Here is a 21,179-nt window from a genome sequence, read left to right as displayed (position 1 = left end):
TGACTACCCACTCCCCACCCTCCATCCTGACCAAACATGCAAGTCCTTTTGTGACTTATTTTCCACTTGAAGGCAACCCTTAATACATGGTTTCTCAAGAGTCTTGGTGTTTTAATAGCTTCAAACAGCACCAAGACTTTCAAGACACTGTATTTCTTTCAGAATACAGTACAAGGTTTATTAATAATAAATTAAATGAATAATTTTAAATTTAATTTTAAATAATTAAATTAAATATATCGCTTAAAAATTTAAATAAATAATTAAATGTTATTAAATTAAATAAATAATAAATTTAAGTGCACATAAATCAGTAACATAGGAATCTTTTTCTATTACCCTGGGCAAGGAACGGGGGATGGGGGTAGAGGGGCATTGAAGAGGCAAGCACTGATAATATACACCAATTTCTGCTGTTGTCTTTCCTGGACTATTTTATTTTTTAGGAAAAAAAATTAACATTCTTACCATTGTCTGCTGCCTGTACAGTGATATTATATGAGCCTTGTCTGAAGGTATTTGCCTCTCTATCTAAACTTCTAAGAATTTTGAGCGAACCTGATGTTTCATCAACTGTGAACAATCCTCTTGGATCATTTAATGTTTGATACCTGTTAAAAAGGAATTAAATTCAGAATCTTACAAAATGTCAAAAGTATTAAAAAGAGTAATTGTGATATAAATACTTAACATTCTCTAATTTAAGAAATATAATAAATACATAATTATTTCAACACAAACTTATTAGTACCTTATGCCACTACTTCTTCTGGTTTCTGGGTCATAGGCTTTATACCCATTGACCTGTGTCCCCGTTGCTGTGTTTTCTCTCACATGAACAGTCTGCAATTGAGGGCTGCATTCAGGCCCTTCATCTTGATCTTTAACATTAACAGTAACTGTAGTAGTGCTCGTGCTTACTGTCTTTGAACTACCAGATCCAGAAAATGGAGCCTGATTAGTTACACCAATTTGCAGGACCACCTGGTGTGCTGCCTCATAATTCAGTCCCTGTAAAATCAAAGGTATTAAATCAGAGTCAATTCTATGCAGCCTCACTTGCTATTTGTCAATGTTGATTATAACTGGTTTAGATGATCAAGTGATTTTAGAGCTATGTAAATGCTGTTATATTCTCCCAAATTTCCTTTTCCAAGTCCAGGGAATAAGAAGCATTAATAACAAAGAATAAGGATATTCTCTCTTCCTTTTTTTCTCTCCTACTCCAACCAAATACTTTTGGCTTCACCTCTCCATTAAACATGCTAAATATGGTTGAAAGTTTGATTCAGTATCTTGGCCCTCATGCTTGGCTGGTGGTAAGAACAATCCACAGTCTGACCAAAGCAGTTTTCAAGAAGCTAGCAAATCTACATTACTTTATCATAGATGTAGAAGTGGAAAGAATTTTTAGAAATTACATAGTCCAAACTCTAGATTGTACAGATGAGAAAACTAAGGGCCCGAAAAAACTATGACTTGTCCTAGGTCATATACGTAGTAATAAGTAGCTAAACTGACACTTAAGTCTAAGTCCTTTGACTCCAAATTCCATACTCTTTCCACTCAGTATTGTGCCTAGATTCCACAAGAGTACAACCCCCAGGGGAAAAGACAAGTCTCAGATGTTTATGTCTTCACTGAGGTCAAGAATCAAAGATTCTCATCTACAAAATGTATGTGCTAATATGATCCCATAAAAAAAAGACCTCAACATTTCTGCCCCAAGCTCTCACAGAGTATAACAAGCTCACTGAATCATAGATGGGATAAAGAAGTGAAAGGGAATTTCCCTTAAAATGTGGAGGCCAGCCCAGGTCAATTTTCATTAGGTTATGGGAGCTTCTCATTGGAGAAGTCTGCCTTCTTATCTAGCAAAAAAATTCCTCAGTGATGAAAGGGAATCAAGGTTCCCTTTTACTTTGAGAAGCTCCTTAAAATATGTTTTGGAACAGCTTTTTTATATCTTGGAATCTGTGATGATACTGATGTGAGAAATTACCTCCCTTCTCATACAAAATGAAGCAAGAAATCAGACCCTGTCCACTCTAGACCAAAAAATAAAAAAATTATAATGTTCAGAACAAATTCATCTGTGCTTTGTCCTCCATCAAAGCATATCTGAAGTACTGCGTTTCACTCTGGATGTAATAGTTTAAGCAGGATACTGACAAACTAGCTAGAATAAACCCTAGTGAGGATAGTCAGGGAGATGAGGGGACTCTAAACCATGTCATATGAAAAATTATTATAAAAACTGAAGGATTTTAGCCTAAATAAAAGACTTGAGGAAATAGTTTTCTTCAACCATGAAAAGCTATCATGTGGAAGAGGGATCAACCATGTAGTTCCAGATATAAGAATAAGGACTAATAAGTGTAAATTGCAAGGAGTTACATTTGCATCTGTTTTTCAAACTTCCTAAAAATCTACTATTCAAAAATAGAAGGTTTGTTTTATGAAGTACTGTACTCCCCATTTTTGGAAGTATTCAAGCAATGATGAATGACCCTTTGTCAGGGTTCTAGAGATGAAAACTACACCTCTTGAGAGGTTGAACTTCATGTTTCTAGCATCTCCTTCTAGGTCTGAAATTCCATGATTCAAATACAATAATTTTATTCTTTATATGAATATTTTACCTCTATAGCTATCCAAATGAATCTTTAATTTGCACTAAATATGTTATTTTTTACTTCTCAAACTGAATTCTTAATTTTTTTTTTAACTTTCTTACCTTAACAACACAGAGAATTCCTTCATTGGTTTTGGGGTCTGTCACAATGTGGAAACTCCCATTTTCATTACCTCTTAAAATGGTGTAATTAGCCCTCCAATTAGGAGTGTTAATCAAATCTTTATCTTCTACACTTAATCGAAGTATTTCCACATTGCTTTTATTTTCCTCTACTTCTGTGACATACTGAAAAAAATATTGTTATTACTAAATATTGCTATAGAAAGATTCTACCACATAAAGGAAGTGAAAGTTATTTTCCTGATTCCTAAATTTCTCAATCTCTCTCTCTCTTGCGCTCTCTCTCTGTTTCTCTTTTCACACACACACACACACACACACACACACACACACACACACGCAATATAAAACATGAATTTAAACTGTGATTATATCCCTGAGTTACAGGCTAGAAGCTTTGTTAAGCTAGTCTTACATGTTAAAATAGATAGGTACATGGAGATATATAGTCTCAAGAGGCAAGGTTAGCTTCTTACCACAAACTGTCTCTTCTTAAACTGCCCACTTATGCAAAGATATAGTCCCTGAGGCACTTAGATCTGATTCAGAGTTATTTTTTTTTCCAGAGAAGACAATAAAAGAAACAGGGGGGAAAAAATGGAAAGATAACATAGAAGAAAAATTTGTCTAAGGCTGGCCCTGTCTGAAACTGAAATTGTGTTAAATTTAATTATAATGGAGAAATAACTCCAGTGGTAATCCAAATTGCAACTTAACTCTTACTAATTATTACTCAAGTTTGTGAATATTATCCTGAGTGATAAATCTTGTATTATATTATGACTCAATATATATATATATTATGACTCAATATGACTCAAGCTGGGATGTAACAGCATTTAACATTGGCATTAAACATTTGTTTGAGAGGTTACATTTGACAAAGACATGCCCTTACAGAGGTTCTTGTAAAAATCGGCAAGTTGTCATTCACATCTCCAACTGAAATGATGCAAGTTGACTTAGTGGACAGACCAAAATACTGACCATCCATATCTTGTACTTTTAGCGTCAATTTGTATTTGTCCACAAGCTGAAAACAAAGTAAAATGTTCATTACTAGGCTGAAAGAATCAACCTATATACATTAAATATCCATTTTCCCAATACATGGCTAATTATCATTATTACCATTGTAATACAAACTCGAATTTGTGTAATGCTCTTTAGTTTTCTGGGAATGGTTCATAAACTATCTCATTTGATTCTCCCAACAATTCTATGATGTAAATGGAGCAGGCATTTTTATGTCTTTGAAATCTTTTCCCTCTAATTTCTCTGTTTCTGACGATGGTACCACTATTCTCACCCTTAACCAGGCTCAAAACCTTAGTCACCTTTAAGCCTCCCATTCAATTCAAAGAGAACATTTTTCTTCCTATTAAATCAAATGCAAATTCTTTTGTTTCTACCTCTGAGATATTTCTTGGATCCTTCCCCATCTTTCCACTTCCTTTGAGATCTTTAATCCTTTTTTCATCATACTATAATAATATCCTAACTGATTTTCTGCAAACCTAAACTCTGTCCTTTCCAAATCACTCTTTATCCTCTTGGCCGAATAATCTTTCTAATGCCCCTGCTCTAATCATGTCACCCCCTTACTCAAAATAAATCAATGATGACTTGCTTTGCCTACTAAATAAACTATGAACTCCTTTTCCTGTCATTCAATATACTTTACAACCTGAATCCATCTTCTAGGAAATATAGGACGAATGGGTACAGAAGTTACAAGTAACCAGGATGTTTTCACAGTGCCATCACTGCCAAAAATAGGTAAAGCAAATGGTAGCTAACTGTACTAGCACTTGTACCAGGACATCTCAAGTAGCCAGATAAGGGAAGGAGACTGGTATATCTTAAAGCCAATAGGGCAAAATATGATTATGGGGAAGACTGTAGCAGGAACAAGTATGGCAGAGAGAATGAAGGTGGAACAATGTAGTTATGGTGCCCATGGTTTTTTCTCCCTTTGTGTTTTCACTACGGCAAGTGGTGGTGTACCCTAGCATTTGTTCAGTGTTGTAATTCATGCTCCTTTAGTGCCATTACATAAGCGTGGATCGGAGACGTCAGTCAATAAATATCTATTAAGTACCTACTATGTGCTAGGCACTGGGAGCAAGCGATGATGAAACTATGCTTAGATCAAGCCCAGAATTGCCCATCTGAATTATACCAGCTGAGCTTACTCATAATTTTCCATTCCTAGAGGAGAATACTTAGTGCTAAGCAAACTTTCTGAATAGTATTTACCAGGTGAACTGGTCTATTCACTTTTCCACCTTCTCATTCTGTCCTTTTCAGGTTCCATGCTTTCACCTGTGCCATCCTCCATGCCAGGATCTCTATCTCCTCCTCAAACCATGTTGTTGAAATTTCTCTCTTTTTTTTAAGGCAAAACTCAGGTACCACCTCTTCCCTATCCTCCCCAACCAAATGAAAGTGGTCTTTCCTTCCTCAAATCTCTTACGGCACTTTTTCTGGATCTTTCCTGCATGCTGAACACATTCTGTTGAATATCATTTATTTGTACTCACCTTATGCTACCTATTAGACTGTAAGTTCCTTAAAAATAGGGCATGTTTCTTAATTCACCTTTGATTCTCCACTGCCAAGCACAGCATCTTACACAGTAGTTGCTTAGTAAATGTTTGTTGAATTTGACTTCCCATTTTACAGGTGAAGAAACTGACTAAGACCACGGTAAAAACACTGTCCATAAATAAGACTCTCCATTATACAATGAAACAGTTCTCTGATCTCCAAGCTCTGCTCCAATACAGAAAGTGCCTTTTATATTCTGTTCCCTCTACTCTGTTACGAATAATCTGCTTCATCTAACTAATTAAAAGTAAATTGTGATGTGTTTGGGAAAAAAAATAGCAAGAGAAGTCAGGAGACCTTTGTCCTAACTACCCACATTACACCATACAATCCACCCTTCTTAAACATACTTCTTTATTAATAAAATGAGGATTTTGATATCTGGAATATGCTACTCACAAGATTACTGCTTTCATCAGATGAGAAACAGACTCCCCAAATTAATCTTCTGCCTAAAATGCCTTTCTTCCCACTCCAACTCCTCCTCTCCTTTATTCAATTAAATCTTGCAATTCCATGTCTTCTATAAAGATTAACTTGAACTGAGGTAGTATTTCTTTCCTGATCCCCATCCTTACTAAAATCATTCAACTCCTACATAACAACTCTTTCCCTCACCATCCCACCAAAAACACCTATTTAAAAAAGACATGAGGTAGTTAGTTTTCTAGAATCTAAAGCTTCAAACCCAAAGCATTTAGAGAATGGAGTATATTACTTATAGGCATATGTATTGGCTAAGCAGGCTAAAGTAAACCAGGCTTATTGCAAATTGCAAAAATCAAAATAAAGGAAAAAAGCTGAAATGTGAGTGTTCTAATACTGTCTTAACAGATACTCAGGTATGGGAGAAATACCAAGGATTGAGGAAAGGTGGAGAGCAACACAGGAAAAAAGGAGATATCAGGGTTAGGAAATTATTGTAAAGTTTGTTGCTTGGTTTTTTTTTTTTAAGTATCATGTTAAATATGTAATAAAACTAATTTCACCTCTGCTATATGAGAGACAGTATTGTACAGTGGATTGGATACTGGGTTTGTCAGGATGACCTAGATTCAAATCTTGCTTCACATATGAGCTGTGTGACCCTGGGCAAATCATTTAACCTTTTGGTTCCTCAGTTTCTCCATCTATAAAATGAAGCACCAATGGCTTCCAAACTTCCAATCTATGATCCTATCATGACTGCCTTTCTTGTTGAGATGTTTGTTTTGTTTTGTTTTGTTTTTAACTCAACTAGAAGAATCTTTTCTATGGGAAGATGTCTTTAAAATAGAAGTCAATGATAAAGTGGGATTTGCCTTTCAATTACTTTTCCTGAAATATATTTCATAGAGCAAAGAATACAAATAAATTAAAATATAAATATAAATATTAAACATAAATATAAAACATACAACTTGTGAGTCATATGCAGCAAATCATTCTTTGTATTCTTGTATGCAAGTGGGCTTTCTTTGACTTTCAGCAAAATGACATTTCTTGAATTTGTCATAATTAGTACATATTACAGAATAACTGATCAAAAAAATCTAAACTTTAAAAAATTAGCTATTAGCATCATAAAAGGATTCACTGCTTGGGTTCACAAATTCTGCTAAATCAATTTTTAAAATTTAAAAGAATTTACTAGTGTAGTTTAAATTCTGAATTGCTGAAATTCAAGGTACATACTCCTTTCCTAGAAAACATATTTAACACCAAACAAGTTATTCCTAAAACTCTATTCTTTAGGTACTTAGTCTTGTAATATTTATGATACCTCTCTGTCAGTCCGAGATGATGTTGTGGTGATCACACCTGTGACTGGGTGTATAGAAAACAATATAGGTGATGGTGGCTGCTGCTCTATAATGGTATACTTCAGACGAGTATGCATCGTGTCAGGTTCATCAGCGTCTGTGGCACAGACTTGACCCACTGTTGTACCTACAAATTGAAAAGGCATCTTTAATACACATATACTTTACATGTTTCCATGGTGCAGTGGAAAGGGTACTGAACCTTGGAGAGAGGCAGCTAGGTGGCAAAGTGAACTGAGTGCAGTACCTGAAGACAGGAAAACCTGAGTTCAAATTTAGCTTCTGACACTAACTGTGTGACCATGCATAAGTCACTTAATCTCTGACTGCTTCAGTTTCCTAATATGTAAAATGTAGAGAATGATAGCACCTACCTGTCAGGGTCATTGTAAGGATAAGAGGAAAATATTTCTAAAGTACTTTGCTTTAGAAAGAGCTATATAAATGCTAGTTGTTACTGTTGTTTAAAAAAATATTGTTGTTGTTATAGACCAGGGTTGTGAATCCTATCCCTGATACTTATTACCTATGTCATGATATATGAGCTATGCAATTTCTAAAAAGCCTCAGTTTCCTCATTAAGAAATGAAGATAATAACCATAATATTTATTTACTTCTGTTATTGGGAGATTCAACTGAAACAATGTATTGTAATCCACTTTGCAAACCTTAAAATGTCCTGTAAGTAGCAATTATTATTACTCATTTATCTTCGTACCTTAAATAGAGAAAGGAGCATGGTATAATAGAAAGAGAATCCATCTTGCAGTTAGGAGACTGATACTTAATTCCTGACTGTCACTGACTTACTGAGTAGCCCCAGGCAAGTCACAACCACTATGGGCCCCAATTGACCCATCTGAAAAATGAATGAATTGGCTAAGATGTAAGGTTTCCTCAAGCTCTGATGTTCTATGATTCCATGAAGAGGAAGAATGACAAGGCAGATAGAGGGCTGGACTTGGAGGCAGGAAGTTGCAATACATTGATATTGTACCTCCAACAGTGACCAACTCTAGGAAAGTCACTTAACCTCCTTCATGGCTCAAAAGAGATTATTCATGTAAAGCATTGTGCAAACTTTAAAGACCGTGTAGATGTCAATTATTTCTACTACTTCTATATTAGTGATTGTCAAATTTACATCTCCAGGTCTGACTTCTTACTCAGACTCTAAGCCCCAAACTTCCATACGTCAGGACATCTTCACTCATATGTCCCATTATCAGTTCAAACTAACATTAAACTGCTTGTTTGTTTGTTTTTTTCAACTTTTCTCCCAAGCTGGCTTCCCTTAACAAATTTCTTTTCTTTATAAATGGCACCAATATACATCTATTCAGCCAAGCATGAAATTTTGGCATGTTCTTTGGCTCACATGCTTTCCTTATCTACAGGATATAGAATCTCTTCCCTCCTTCAATGCATCAGCTCATGCATCACCATTAACATGAAGCTTTTCCACTTCCCTCTTATTGTTAGTGTTTCCCTCCCTTAGTAGTTTGTATTTAAGTACATTATGTTTGTTTCATTCATATTTGCCTCTTTTTGTATTCTGAGTGCTTAGCATAATGCCTGATACATAGTAGGCACTAATAAATGTTTACTGATTGATTGGTTGTGTATATATTTATATATGTACACACTGTCTCTTCCAGCAGAATGTAAATTCTTTAAGAACAGGGACTATTTCATTCTTATATTCATTTTTATATCTGGGGAGCCCAGCATAGTGCTTGGCACATAATCAGGGCTTAATAAATGCTTGTAGATGATTTGCACTTTGCTCCTTATATTCAGTCAACCATCAAGTCTAGTTAAACTTTCCTTTACAAATTCATCCTTTCTTCAATAGTCCAATTGACAATTTTTACTTCAAGCCCTTATAATTCTCCTCCCTAAATTACTGAAATAACTTTCCACCTGTTATCCTTTCTTTCTTTCCTCTGATCCAGGGGCCATTAAAAATATTAAAAAAAAAAACCCATTCTCAGCTTAAGGGCCATACAAAACAGTCATGGGCCAAGGCTATAGTTTGCTGACCTGCTCTAATCCATACAACATAGGAGTACTATCAGATGAATCCTCTTTAAACAATATTTTCTTTATGTCATTTCTCTGTTCAAAAAACTTTTTCAGCTAGATAGCACAGTAGCTAGAGAGCTGGGCCTGGAGTCAGAAAGACCTGAGTTCAAATTTTGGTTTGGCTACTTACTACCTGTGTGACTATTAGCAAGTCACTGAACCTTTGTCTCAGAGGATAATAATGGCACCTTCTTCACAGAGTCACCATGAGAATCAAATGATAATATTTGCAGAGCACTTAGAATAGTGCCTGGCATATAGTAGGTACTTCTCCCCTTCCTTCAAAAAATTTACAGGGGCTTCCCACTACTTGTTGCATTTCCCAAATCCTTCTTGCTGACTTTTCAAGGCTCCTAAAATCTGTCTCTATCCTCCTAGTCCAACTTTATTTCCCATGAAATCTTTCACTGTAAAATGAAAGTATTAAATTATATAGTTATTTTTAATATAAAGATCCTATATTCATTCATAACTGTATGACCTTGTTCACATTATTCCCCTTTATCTGGAATGCTTTCCCCCAAGGACTTCTCTTCAAAACGTTATTCATTCTTCAAGGCCAAAGTCAAACTCTATCTCCTACTGTCTTCTCTGACCATTCTAGCTCACTAAGCCTTCTCCTATCTCTGAACTCTTATTGTGCTTATATATAATCACACTATTTGCAATACTGAACAGAATATTATCTTGCATCATTTAGAAATTATTTCATGTTTATTGATAATTTATTTGGTTTTAATTATTATTTATTTGTTAATAATAACACTAATAATCATCATTCACATTTAGATGCAGTGCTTAGGGTTTGCAGAGCACTTTTCTCGGTAAAGTGGTTCAAGCATTATCATTTTACAGATGAGGATATCGAGGTTTGGAAAGTCTAAGTGATCTGTTCTCTGTCATGTGGCTAGCAAGTGTAGGAACACAGACACAAAGCTAGGATTTGGGCTCCCAGACTAGTGCTCTTGGTCCTATATCACACTGATTCATTCAAAGATGGGGACCTGTACCTTCTGCCATTCTCACCACAGCAAAAGAAATTGAATTTGTTATTTTCTGAACCCCCTGGGCCTCATCAGTACTGTCACTGAATTCTTTCTCCTATACATGTTGTCTCCCACATTAGAACAGAAACTACTGAGGGCAAGAACTGTCTCAATTTTGTATTCGTATATACCGAACTGAACAGCATTCAGCACATAGCACTTAAATGCCTTTTCATTCATTTACTGAATAAACACTTACTAGTAGTCATATTCTACTTCTGTCATCCCTCAGAGAATCTAGCACTGTATCCATATACATATACACATATACATATTGAGTATGTCCAACATACTCAATAGTGAGTTGAGTTTAGTAAATCTATTATATTTTAATCCAATATTTTTTTTTAGAGTTTTGATTTATGTAAGTTTACTGCTGTCAGGTAAAAAGAAACATTTCATTTCATTTTTACTAAGCACTCCTGCTTTCAAGCTTCAGGGGTTACCTCCTACTGCTAATATTTCAGTATTCGATAAACATACGTGCACTTCATAACATTATTAATTTTGCTGATATCCCTGTCCTACGGTCTTTGTTGTTCCAAACCAAATAATGCTATTTAGGGGACAGTATCATTTGTAAGCTTCTATTTTCTTTTATCAATTTACTTCATGGTCTCCAGATAGTTCTAATTCAATTACATCTTTATTAAGTAATAGTAACAAGAAAGAAACAAAATCCAAGCTATAGACTAAGAAATTTTTTAAAGGAAAAAAGTTAATATCATGTCTGATAAACTTCTCTGGAGTGCCCAGTATTTGTTCACTGATGTTACCACAACTCATTAGATAGACATTTTGATCAAAGAGCCCGTTCTTGGGTCTCATGCCTCAGAATCACCATTTTACAAAATACATATTTTCTCCTAAGTGTATTTCCTTTACTTGCAATAATACAGGTCACTGAAATACATTCTATCTTAGTATAATCTGTTGTTAAAAGATGTATTTACCAGCTCCACAATTTTCAAGAATTTCAAATTGATAAGGGTTTTCAGTGAAAATTGGGTAGTTGTCATTTTCATCCTCAATTCTGATTTCAAGGGGTAGTGGAAGGTCTACAGAATAACCATCTGGAGTTGATGCATAGGCAATTATCTATTAAAAAAAAGAAAAAAGGAGAAAAAACATATCTTTAGATCATTAATATAAAATATAAAAACCTAATGATTCTAGTTTTAGAGATTATAAATATAGTCAGAGAGGACTACATCATTAAAACGTATTATTTTTAGACTGGTGAGATATACACTTTTACATTCAACGCACATTTATTTACAATGTATATGACAAATAGAAATTATGAAATGACATCATTATGCATAAAAATGGCTAGAATCTGTAAAGTCAGCAAAACAAATTGTATTGCATACTTTGTTCTGGTTAAGAGAAAAAATAGAAAAGAAATATATTCAAGAAATTTGAATATAAAATAAGGGCTTTTCTAAATAAAAAAAAGTCCACAAAAATGACAGATAATGCAAAAGTAAAATCAAATTAGAAGTATAATTAAAAGAAAAATAGTTCTGGAAAAAAATGAATAAACTAGAACACTCTTGTGTATTTTAAAGTTATCTTCAAAATGGCCATGACAAAAGTATAATCTTAAGTTACCCCTGGATCTCTCAGTTAGAAGAATTTAGATCAGTCTCTGGGTTGTGGTGTTGTTTTTTTTTTTTAACTCCTTCATATCATTTTATTTAGACTGAGAGATAAAACCTGAAAGTCACCAAAAGTGGTCATTCAGCCTTTGTTTGAAGTTGTCTGACGAAGAAGCTCATACTAACTTGCATCCCATTCTACTTCTGGATGGCTGTAAAGGTTGAAAAGCTTGTCTTTTCATCAAGCTAAAGGAAAAAAGAGATGGTCTGCCCACTAAAGTAGAACCATATATAATTCCATATAAAATTAATAATTTTAATATGTACCCCATAAGATGCACATTTCTCACGATCCACAGGGCGAGTAACAAAGAGGTTCCCAGTATCTCTCTCTATGTAAAACAAATTTAAAGGTTCTTGATCAACTCCAGGCCCTCTTATTGAATAATAGACTGTGTAATTCTGTGCTGAGTCAGACTGGACCTATAAAGGAAAAAAAAATGAAAGAGTCAAGATAAAATGAGAAATGACTAAGCATACTTTTGATCAATATATTATCTTGTCAGTTATTACAACATTATATTTGGTGAAAAAAGAATCTAAATCAAAAAGTGCCAAGTAATAATCTCTAAGGTATTATGAATACAGGACAGTGACAGCATAAAGATAACACTGATGATTAACAAAATAATAACAGATTGTAAAATGACAGAACTGAAAGATTAGCAGGTTACCAAATAAGAAAAATTAGAGTTGTAAAGCAACACCTCATTTTGTCCAGAATGTTTGCAGAATTAAGATTCTGGATACCTCTGATTAAGCTCCAGTAAATTTTTTCACTTCAAACTTTTTAAATGGAAAATTTCTAAAAAGTATTATGCACTTTCCTTCCATTAATTGTTGTATGAAAACATGATGTCAGATGAAAGATTGCTACAGAGAGCCAGCCGTGTCCACAAGAAAAATATTGTAAATGGGATAGCAAGTGAATTGATTTATGGGAGAGTTATTCATTTGTATCCAGCTTCACCAATGCCTTCAAAGGTGACTTGAATGATGGCACAACATGTGTCTGTTACATCTTATTGGGTCTCCTTATATTTAGGATATGATTGCAAAATACCACTGAATTACTAGAAAACATTAAATTATGAATATCAGTTATTGTACTGTGTTATAAACATATTTGGCTGTGTGTTTACTCAAGAAAATAATTCCAAAGAAATAATAATTTACATAGCACATTAAGGCTGGTGGAGCACTTTATATACATTAAGTGCTTTGCTCCTTACCACACTGTAAGTTAGATAGTACTGGAAGGATTATCTCCATTTTACAGGTGAGAAAACTGGGGCTCAAAGAGGCTTATGATTTGCCAGTGGTCAAATGACTAGCAATCATGAGCACTGGGATTTTAAGTCTCATCTTCCTGATACTGAGTACAATATTCTCTCCATGAGACTATGTTTTCTTGCCAATTGCTTCATAAAAGCAAATGACACACAAATAAGAATAAACATGAAATGGACCCCAACAAGTGGAAACATCACCATCTTTTTAAAAATTTACAAAATTTAGAATTGAAAGCATCTTCAGGGACCCCTTAATCCAACCTATGCTTAAACAAGATGATAGTAATAACAGAAGGAAGCCCCCTATAATAGTCCTGAAAATACAGCATGATATATTAACTTGAAGAATTCCAGTGAGGGAAAACCCATGTGACTTCTTGAGGCAGTGATATCAAACTGGCTTCAGAACAATTTCCACCCACTGTTCCTATTGCTGTACCCTGAGGCTAAGAAATGTGTAATTCCTAATTCCACAGGACAGTCCTTCAATACTTGAAGACAATTTTCATGCCTAGCCCCTCCCTGTACATCTTCTCTTACCTAGGCTACACATCTCTAGTTCTTTCAACTAATTCTCATCTAGCATGACCTCAGGCCTTTCATAATCCTGGCTGCCATTCTATGGATACCCTCCAGCTTATCAATATCATTCCTAAAATGCACATACAGAACTGAATGAAATACTTTGGAGGGTGGCCACTTTAAAACTGGATTATTACATCCATAGTCCTAACAAAGTCTTAACTTTTTTGGCCAATATATCACACTGCTAATTCTTATTGAATTTGTAGTTCACTAAAATCTGCAGACATTTTCAGATGAACTGTTATCTAAATATGCCTTCTAATCTTAAACTTTTTTGGACCCAGCTGTAAGACTTTTCATTTATCCTTATTAAATTTTATCTCACCAGATTCAACCCAGTGATGCAACCTGCAGAGATCTATTTTGGATCCTAATTCTGTCATCTAGTGTGTTAGCTATGCCTCCCATCTTGGTTCCATTTACAAATCTAATAAGCTCACCACCTAAAACTTTAAGTCATTGACAATGTAAAAAAAAAAAAAAGCACAGAGCCAAGCACAAATCCCTGGGGCATTACACTAGAGAATTTCTTCTAAGTCTTTATTTCTAATCATCTACAAAATTTGGAATCTATCTATGGATTTGTCCATAAAAAATTCATATCAGAGTCATTGTCACATGATTATCTAAGATAAAAGCAAATTACGTCTACAACATTTACCCTACTTACCTGTCTAGAAAGCCTGTCAAAAAAGGAAACAGCATGAATCAAGTATAATCTATTCTTTTTTTTTTAAGTTACAGAATGCCCAGCTAGTAAGTGTCAAGAGTCTGAGGCCAGATTTGAACTCAGGTCCTCTTGACTCCAAGGCCAGAGTCCTATCCACCTAGCTGCCCCAAGTATAACCTGTTCTTAATGAAGCTATGCTTGGCTCTTTGTAGTCACCACTTCTTTTTCTACATGATTACTATCCCTTAAATACTATGCTGAAAGATTCTGCCCGAAATTGAATTCAAATTCACAGATCTATATAGGTTGCTGATTCCATTCTCTTTCCAGCATCTGTTCTTCTCTAGTCCCATGGCACTTATCCCATTCTCTGTGGTCTAAGATCACATACAGTTACTCAACTATCATATTCCTAACTTCTTTCCACGCCTCTGCATGTGGTTCACTGGAATATATTGATACATATTTATCAAGTATAGCTAAGTACTTTCTCATTATTTTCCCTACTTATCTTGAGTTTCAACTTTTTATTAGACATTTTTTTTTTGTTCAGGTCTTGGTAGTCTAAGTATCATTCTTGTTGCAGAGAAAATAGAAAAAAAGGATTAGTTTTACGTTCCCTCCCCTCATATTCTATCATCTTGCTCATTACAAAGTACTATCCGAGATCTTCTTTAGTCCTCTTTGCCCTCAATATAGCTTCAAAACAACCTTTTTTTGGGGGGGTGTGCTTCTTATGAATGCCTAGCCTCAGCTTATTCTGAGCATTAATTCTCTTGATATTATAGGACCATATGACAATTTTTTTATTCATTACCTACCCTCATTTCCATCATCTATACATATTGTTTTGTCTTGTTTTGTTTTAATCTCAGTTGAACTATGAGTGCCCTGTAAATATACTTTTGTCTCTTTGAACAATTTCACTTAGCTTTGTGGAGTTATATCTCTGGGTCTTTGGCATTTCCTTCTTACAAGCTTCCAGGATGCCTTCTCTTATGGAATTTTAGGCCATGGTATCCCACCTATCCTCTCTCTGAGCCCTCTGAAACATACTCTTGTCAAATTTATGGTGCATGTCACATTGTCCCCAGCTTTTTTACCTTCTTTCTTACAAATTCTAAGATCAAATGATTACTTTCCTCATATATTGAATCAAAATCTGAAGCAGCCATTTCCTAAGAAATTTTCTCATTCTCCATGAACTCTTCACTATTTTTTTTCCTGAGGTATTTGGAGTTAAGTGATTTCTTGGGGTCACATAGCTAGTAAGTGTCAAATGTCTGGTCTGAGACCAGATTTGAACTCAGGTCCTCCTGATTCCAGGGCTGGTGCTCTATACACTGCGCCACTTAGCTGCCCCTCTTTATTATCTTTATCAATGTCTTTTGAATTCTTAGGAACATTCAAAACATACTGTCTTAGTGAAACTAAAATTAAAAAAAAATTACATGAACTTCCTTGTCAGCTTTAATCCATTCTTCTTATAGTAACTGTGTTGAAGAGGTAAGGAGGAATACTATTCCTTGCTATTTCAACAACATGCAATGACATTTTCTAATCCTAATTATAAAACTTTCAAATTATCTCTCAACAATAGATATTTCTGTAATCATAATTCAGTTCAAATTTTTGTCCCAAAATCCTTAACAATGTTTGCCTTTGGACCTACAAAGCAAATTTTGCACCTGTTTCTCCTCCAGTCATAGACCACCACCCTAATTCAGGGCCCCACTCATTGCTGTTGAGATGATTGCAATAGCCTCCTCGTTGGTCTCTCAAGCCTAACATCTCTCTACTGGACAATCTCTTCTTGTACAACTACCAAAGTAATACTCCTAAAGCACAGTTCTGGTTGCTCCCACACTCCAAAACCTGACTGGCTCCCTATTAGCTCTAGGATAAAATACAAATTTCTGTTTCATATTCAAAGCCCACTAAAATTTGGTTCTAGCCTACCTTCTCAGCATTATTATGCATTCTACATACCAGGCAAATTATCCTGTATGCTCTTTGGTATACACAATATCTTATTTTCTGTCTCCTTCCATTTGCACATACTTTTCCTTCTCCTTAAAATGCATTTCCTTCTCATCTCTCTGTCTCTTAGACTTTGTGACTCCCTTCAGGCCTCAGCTTACATATTTCTCCTATATAAAGCCTTTCCTGATCCATGCCCAAGCTGTTATTGTCACTACCACCAGCACTCTGTACCCTCAGAAATTGTTTGTCTTAAATATATGCTATATTGTATGTTATTATATATTAATATATGTGAAAGACAATTCCCTATATGTCTCTCTGTATGTCTACATGTATCTATTTCCACTTACATGTGTACAAGTTGTTTGCCCTCATGAAATGTAAACTTGAAGGTAGAGACAGTTTCATTTTTTATTTTCTATCTCTAGCATCTAATACAGCACCTGGCCCACAGCTCGTACTTAATAAATGCTTATCAATTGACTGAAAGAATTCCAAGTACAAGCCATATTAAAATTTGTATTGTTCACATTAGAACAAGATGAAAACTCTTATATGACATATAACATCAGCATGATGGCATCTCATGGAATCTCTTTTGTAATAATATTTCATATTCTTAATGGCACTCATCCAAAGATTGCTAACATGATCTAATACTCTTATTTCAATTAGATACTTAAAATATTTCCAGAAATTAACTCTGATCACTGGAAGAGGGGTGAGGGAGCAGAATACTACAACAACCTAATGAGTGCCTCTTCAGGTAACTGTATGCTGCTAAGATGATCTTTCATTCACTGAAGATACATAAAATGTTATGGAACAAATCAGAGGAAAGAAAAAAAAAAAGGAAAACCTTTTCCCATTTAGGTGAGTGTGTAGTACCTTAGAAACCTCTAAGATGATTACATTTTCCCATCATTAAAGGTTTTATTTTATGGGAACCCATACATAGCATTAAGACCTGTAATAGCAGTCAATCTGTCTTTAATCTTTGTAAACCTGAGGGCATTTTATTCACTGGCACCATCAAGGGCAAGTATAATCAAAATAGACTAGTTTCGGCAACACTATAAAATGTTACTGAAGATAGGGTATCCCCTAAACAAAGTTCTATAAAAGAGCCACAAAATCTTTCTGCCTATTTAGGTTCCACAGACTGTGTGGGATCATACTTTAAAACACTGGGACACATATTTTCAAAGTTCCTACTGGATGCAAAGAACTATGCTAGGGACTATGATACAAAAACAAAAATAACAGTCTCTTCACTGAAGGAATTTATATACTACAGCTTTTTAATACCATGTCTAACTTTGACATTCAGAAAACACATATAATTCAAATTTAAACTCCTTGGCTTTTAAAAATCTTTTACTTTTCCAGCTGGCATTTATTCAAAGATAATAACATTTTTTGACTGGAGAATTCCCATATCCAAATGGCACCCTAATTTAATGATACTAAGCTTGTGTACATGTGCATATATATATATATATATATATATATACATGCACATAAATACATATATAAACTACATTTGTGAATATTGTTATACATGTATGCATAAATACATATTATATATGTGTGTATGTATGTATACACAGTACGAAATCATATCTTAGCTTGCCAGTATGCCAGTATATATGCCCACAAATGAATACATTATACCTTACCACATCACTACCTAAATGTCACAATGCTAAACCAAGTAGGATTTTTACATAAGGACTTTTGCTTAGCCTCTGAATAATTTTTATACCACACTTCATATGCATCTTTGCTCCCTTCCCATTCATACTATTTCTCCATCTCATTCTCTTATATCAAGATCCCAGGGTACCCTCCCCTAATTTCTACGCCACTTTTGTTCTCCAGTGTGTTCTCTTCTTTTAAAATTTTATTTTTTGCTCTTCTTCTGTTAAGACACAGGATTTGGCTTTTATATTCACTGTCAATCAATAACAGTACTCCCTTTCTCTAGTAGACAATCAAAATACACACAATTTAAATTTTGCATTTTATCATTTCTGACAGTGTCCATTCTCTGAGGTTTCTTTGTTGATTTCTGGGAGTCACTCTCACATTATGAAGTTTCATGTACCAAGCTATAAAGATTTTACTACTTTATGAAAGGTGGCAAAAGCTTTTCTAAAAAGAAAATCCAAAAATATATATGTCATGTGTACCTAAATACATAGGTCCATTAAACACACACCACATATAAAGAGGGCAGCCATGATATATTTAAGTGATTGAAAAGTCAGCGTCCAACTTGAAGGGGTAAAAAGAATTGTAGAATTAAGCAAAAATGTAATTACCTGTTGAAGAAACATGGGGAAAGGACCTAAAGAGTTCTCCTGCAATGAACAAGGGATAGGAGCCCATCTTCTCTTGGCACGCTTAAGTACTGTTTCTCTCAAATGTCTTTTCTTCAGTAGCTGGATTTAGAAAACAGAGAAAATACACATGTGAAATCAATGGCTATTTTTCCAAACATTAGACTCTCCATAAGCAACCTGTCTCATAAGAACCAAGAAGGAGATGCAAGATTGATGAAACAGAAGAGGAATGAAATAATAGCAACTTGAAAAACCTGGCCAAAAGTCAACATCATGCAAGGGTAGGCAACAGGCATAATTTACCAATGAAGAGACAACATAATGATAAAAAAGAAATAATACACATTAAAAATATTGATGCATTCTTTTATACCTTCTTTTGATATTCTAGTAGGACAACTAGATTCTTCTGTTCTCTCTTCTCTGTGTTGGAAAGTAGAATAGTAAACATTCTCTTCTCAGCAGACAACACAACAGGATTGGTCGTATACACTGAACCATCTTTGAAAATTCTGAAGTGAGGATCACTTGAATGGATTATATTTGCAGATGGAAGGCACTCATCTAGATTAACTACAGGAGAGACAAATCACAACAATTTGTAAAATGCAAACAAAAGCAAAATATATTTTACAAGGAATTATATGGTCTTTATAGCATAATGAGTTATTTGAAGATCATTCTCCTTCATAGAAAAGATGGAAACTAAATTCAAGTTGTATAATTCTCCTTTCTCACTGTTAACAAGGCAATTAAAAATGGATCTATCTGTTCCTTGTTATTCTTTTTGTTCCTGATATAGCCTATATTGTCTTTAGCACTTTTTGTAAGCTTCAGCTCATTTTGCATTTTTCCCTTACTGATATTATTCTTATAGTTCTATGGTATTTTTTTATATTCATCCTTAGTTTCACGATCCTTTCTGTCTCTTTTGTTCTTCTCAACTAGGTCTAGTGACTGAACCTGTAATATCTTTAGTACAATGGATTCTAAGCTAAGGAATTTCTCTCAGCCATTGCAGGTTAGCATCCTCTTTAGAGCTATAGTCTTAGAGAGCTGCTCAGAGCACTGGGAGGGTATGTGAATTGCTCAGGGTCACACAACCAGTGTCAGGTGGCACTTGAACCTGATTGGGGTGCTTGGGTGTTGTGGTTGGACCTCAATTTCTCCCTGGCCTCATAAACACTAACCCTGGCAGTTTCCTCCCAGCCCAGGGACACTGTGCCTAGCAATTACTCATGAGTCGGCCCCAGCAAAACACTTATCTCTCTCCCTAGTGACACAAAGCTGGGTGAGAGAGTATTGGGATGCTTAGGCCCCAGCCCTAAGGTCATGTCTCTGGAAGCCTCCCAATTTTTAGTAAGCTCCTGTCCTGTGAGGAAAATTTTCTCTTGTTGCAGAGCATTCTCTAATCAGGACAGAGAGAGAGGGGTGCCTGGCCCAAGGACACTTCCTCTCACCAGACTCCCAAGATCCATGCCTTTGACAACTCCCTCCCTGTCTGGTATACTCCCTATACCCCATCCATAGCTCCCCAAAACACCTGGACTTTTAGATTACCTAATTAGTAACCCTAGCATTCCTTTCCCATATAAACCCCAATTCCATCCTCAGTCTCTCATAGGTTCCTTAAGAATCTTTGCCTGCTGTATAAAGTTGACAATAAATCTTTGCCAACTTGACTCAAAGAATGCTTGAGTCTGTGAATTCATTCCAGATGACCCTATCCTGTACTCCAGTCTTTGAGGGGTCTTAACCTCTCACACCATAATAAACCCAAGTTGGTAGAGAGAGCAAAGGCACAGAATACTTGTAGGAAACTATTACAAAAATTCCATCAGGTGGTAACAAAGGTATGAGAAAAGAAAGGAGAACACTAATGTGCAAGAGGTTTCAGAGCTGGAATCATCAAAACTTGGCAACTAAACAGATGAAGGAGAGGAAAGAGTCAAAGTTAATGTCAAGGAATCTGGTGCTATAGATGCAGATGTGGCACAATGCCAACAGAATGGTATAGTGGGAAAGGCATGGAACTGTAAGGCAGAATCAAAAGGACAAATGTGAAAACATACATGAATACACTGCAGTAATTGTGAAGAGCTATGTTAATGTAAGTTAGCATAACATGTGCTCCTAATGCTCCCAGGAAGTTTTCTGGAAGTAATAGATCAGTAGGACAATGGGAAAGGTAAAAAATATATGCAGGTGTACATTTTCCAACATCCCCAAGTTTTTTTTTCTTCTTGTCCTTGAGAAACTTGTGGGGACCATTAGGATCACCTGTTATATTATTATTTTTTATAGTTGGTGTTACTGTGAAAATATATTAATTACTAATATA

At 35.1% G+C, this 21,179-nt stretch overlaps 1 protein-coding gene across 1 annotated transcript in view; it reads right to left on the bottom strand.

Moving 5' to 3' along the window:
* LOC110212571 (desmocollin-2-like) overlaps window positions 1-21,179 on the bottom strand; it is a 41,796-nt gene that overhangs the window by 11,347 nt on the left and 9,270 nt on the right. Inside the window, 9 exon segments of the mRNA XM_020992580.2 lie at window positions 469-611; window positions 752-1,011; window positions 2,738-2,923; window positions 3,657-3,791; window positions 7,131-7,297; window positions 11,256-11,400; window positions 12,231-12,386; window positions 18,818-18,937; window positions 19,212-19,411. Of these exon segments, the coding sequence (XP_020848239.1) occupies window positions 469-611; window positions 752-1,011; window positions 2,738-2,923; window positions 3,657-3,791; window positions 7,131-7,297; window positions 11,256-11,400; window positions 12,231-12,386; window positions 18,818-18,937; window positions 19,212-19,411 (1,512 nt within the window).

The sequence above is a fragment of the Phascolarctos cinereus genome, unplaced genomic scaffold (assembly GCF_003287225.1).
Source record: "Phascolarctos cinereus isolate Bilbo 61053 unplaced genomic scaffold, phaCin_HiC Scaffold_4;HRSCAF=312, whole genome shotgun sequence".
Taxonomy (NCBI): Eukaryota; Metazoa; Chordata; class Mammalia; order Diprotodontia; family Phascolarctidae; genus Phascolarctos; species Phascolarctos cinereus.
Note: the sequence above shows the minus strand (reverse complement) of the source record. Positions and strands in the feature narration are given on the sequence as shown.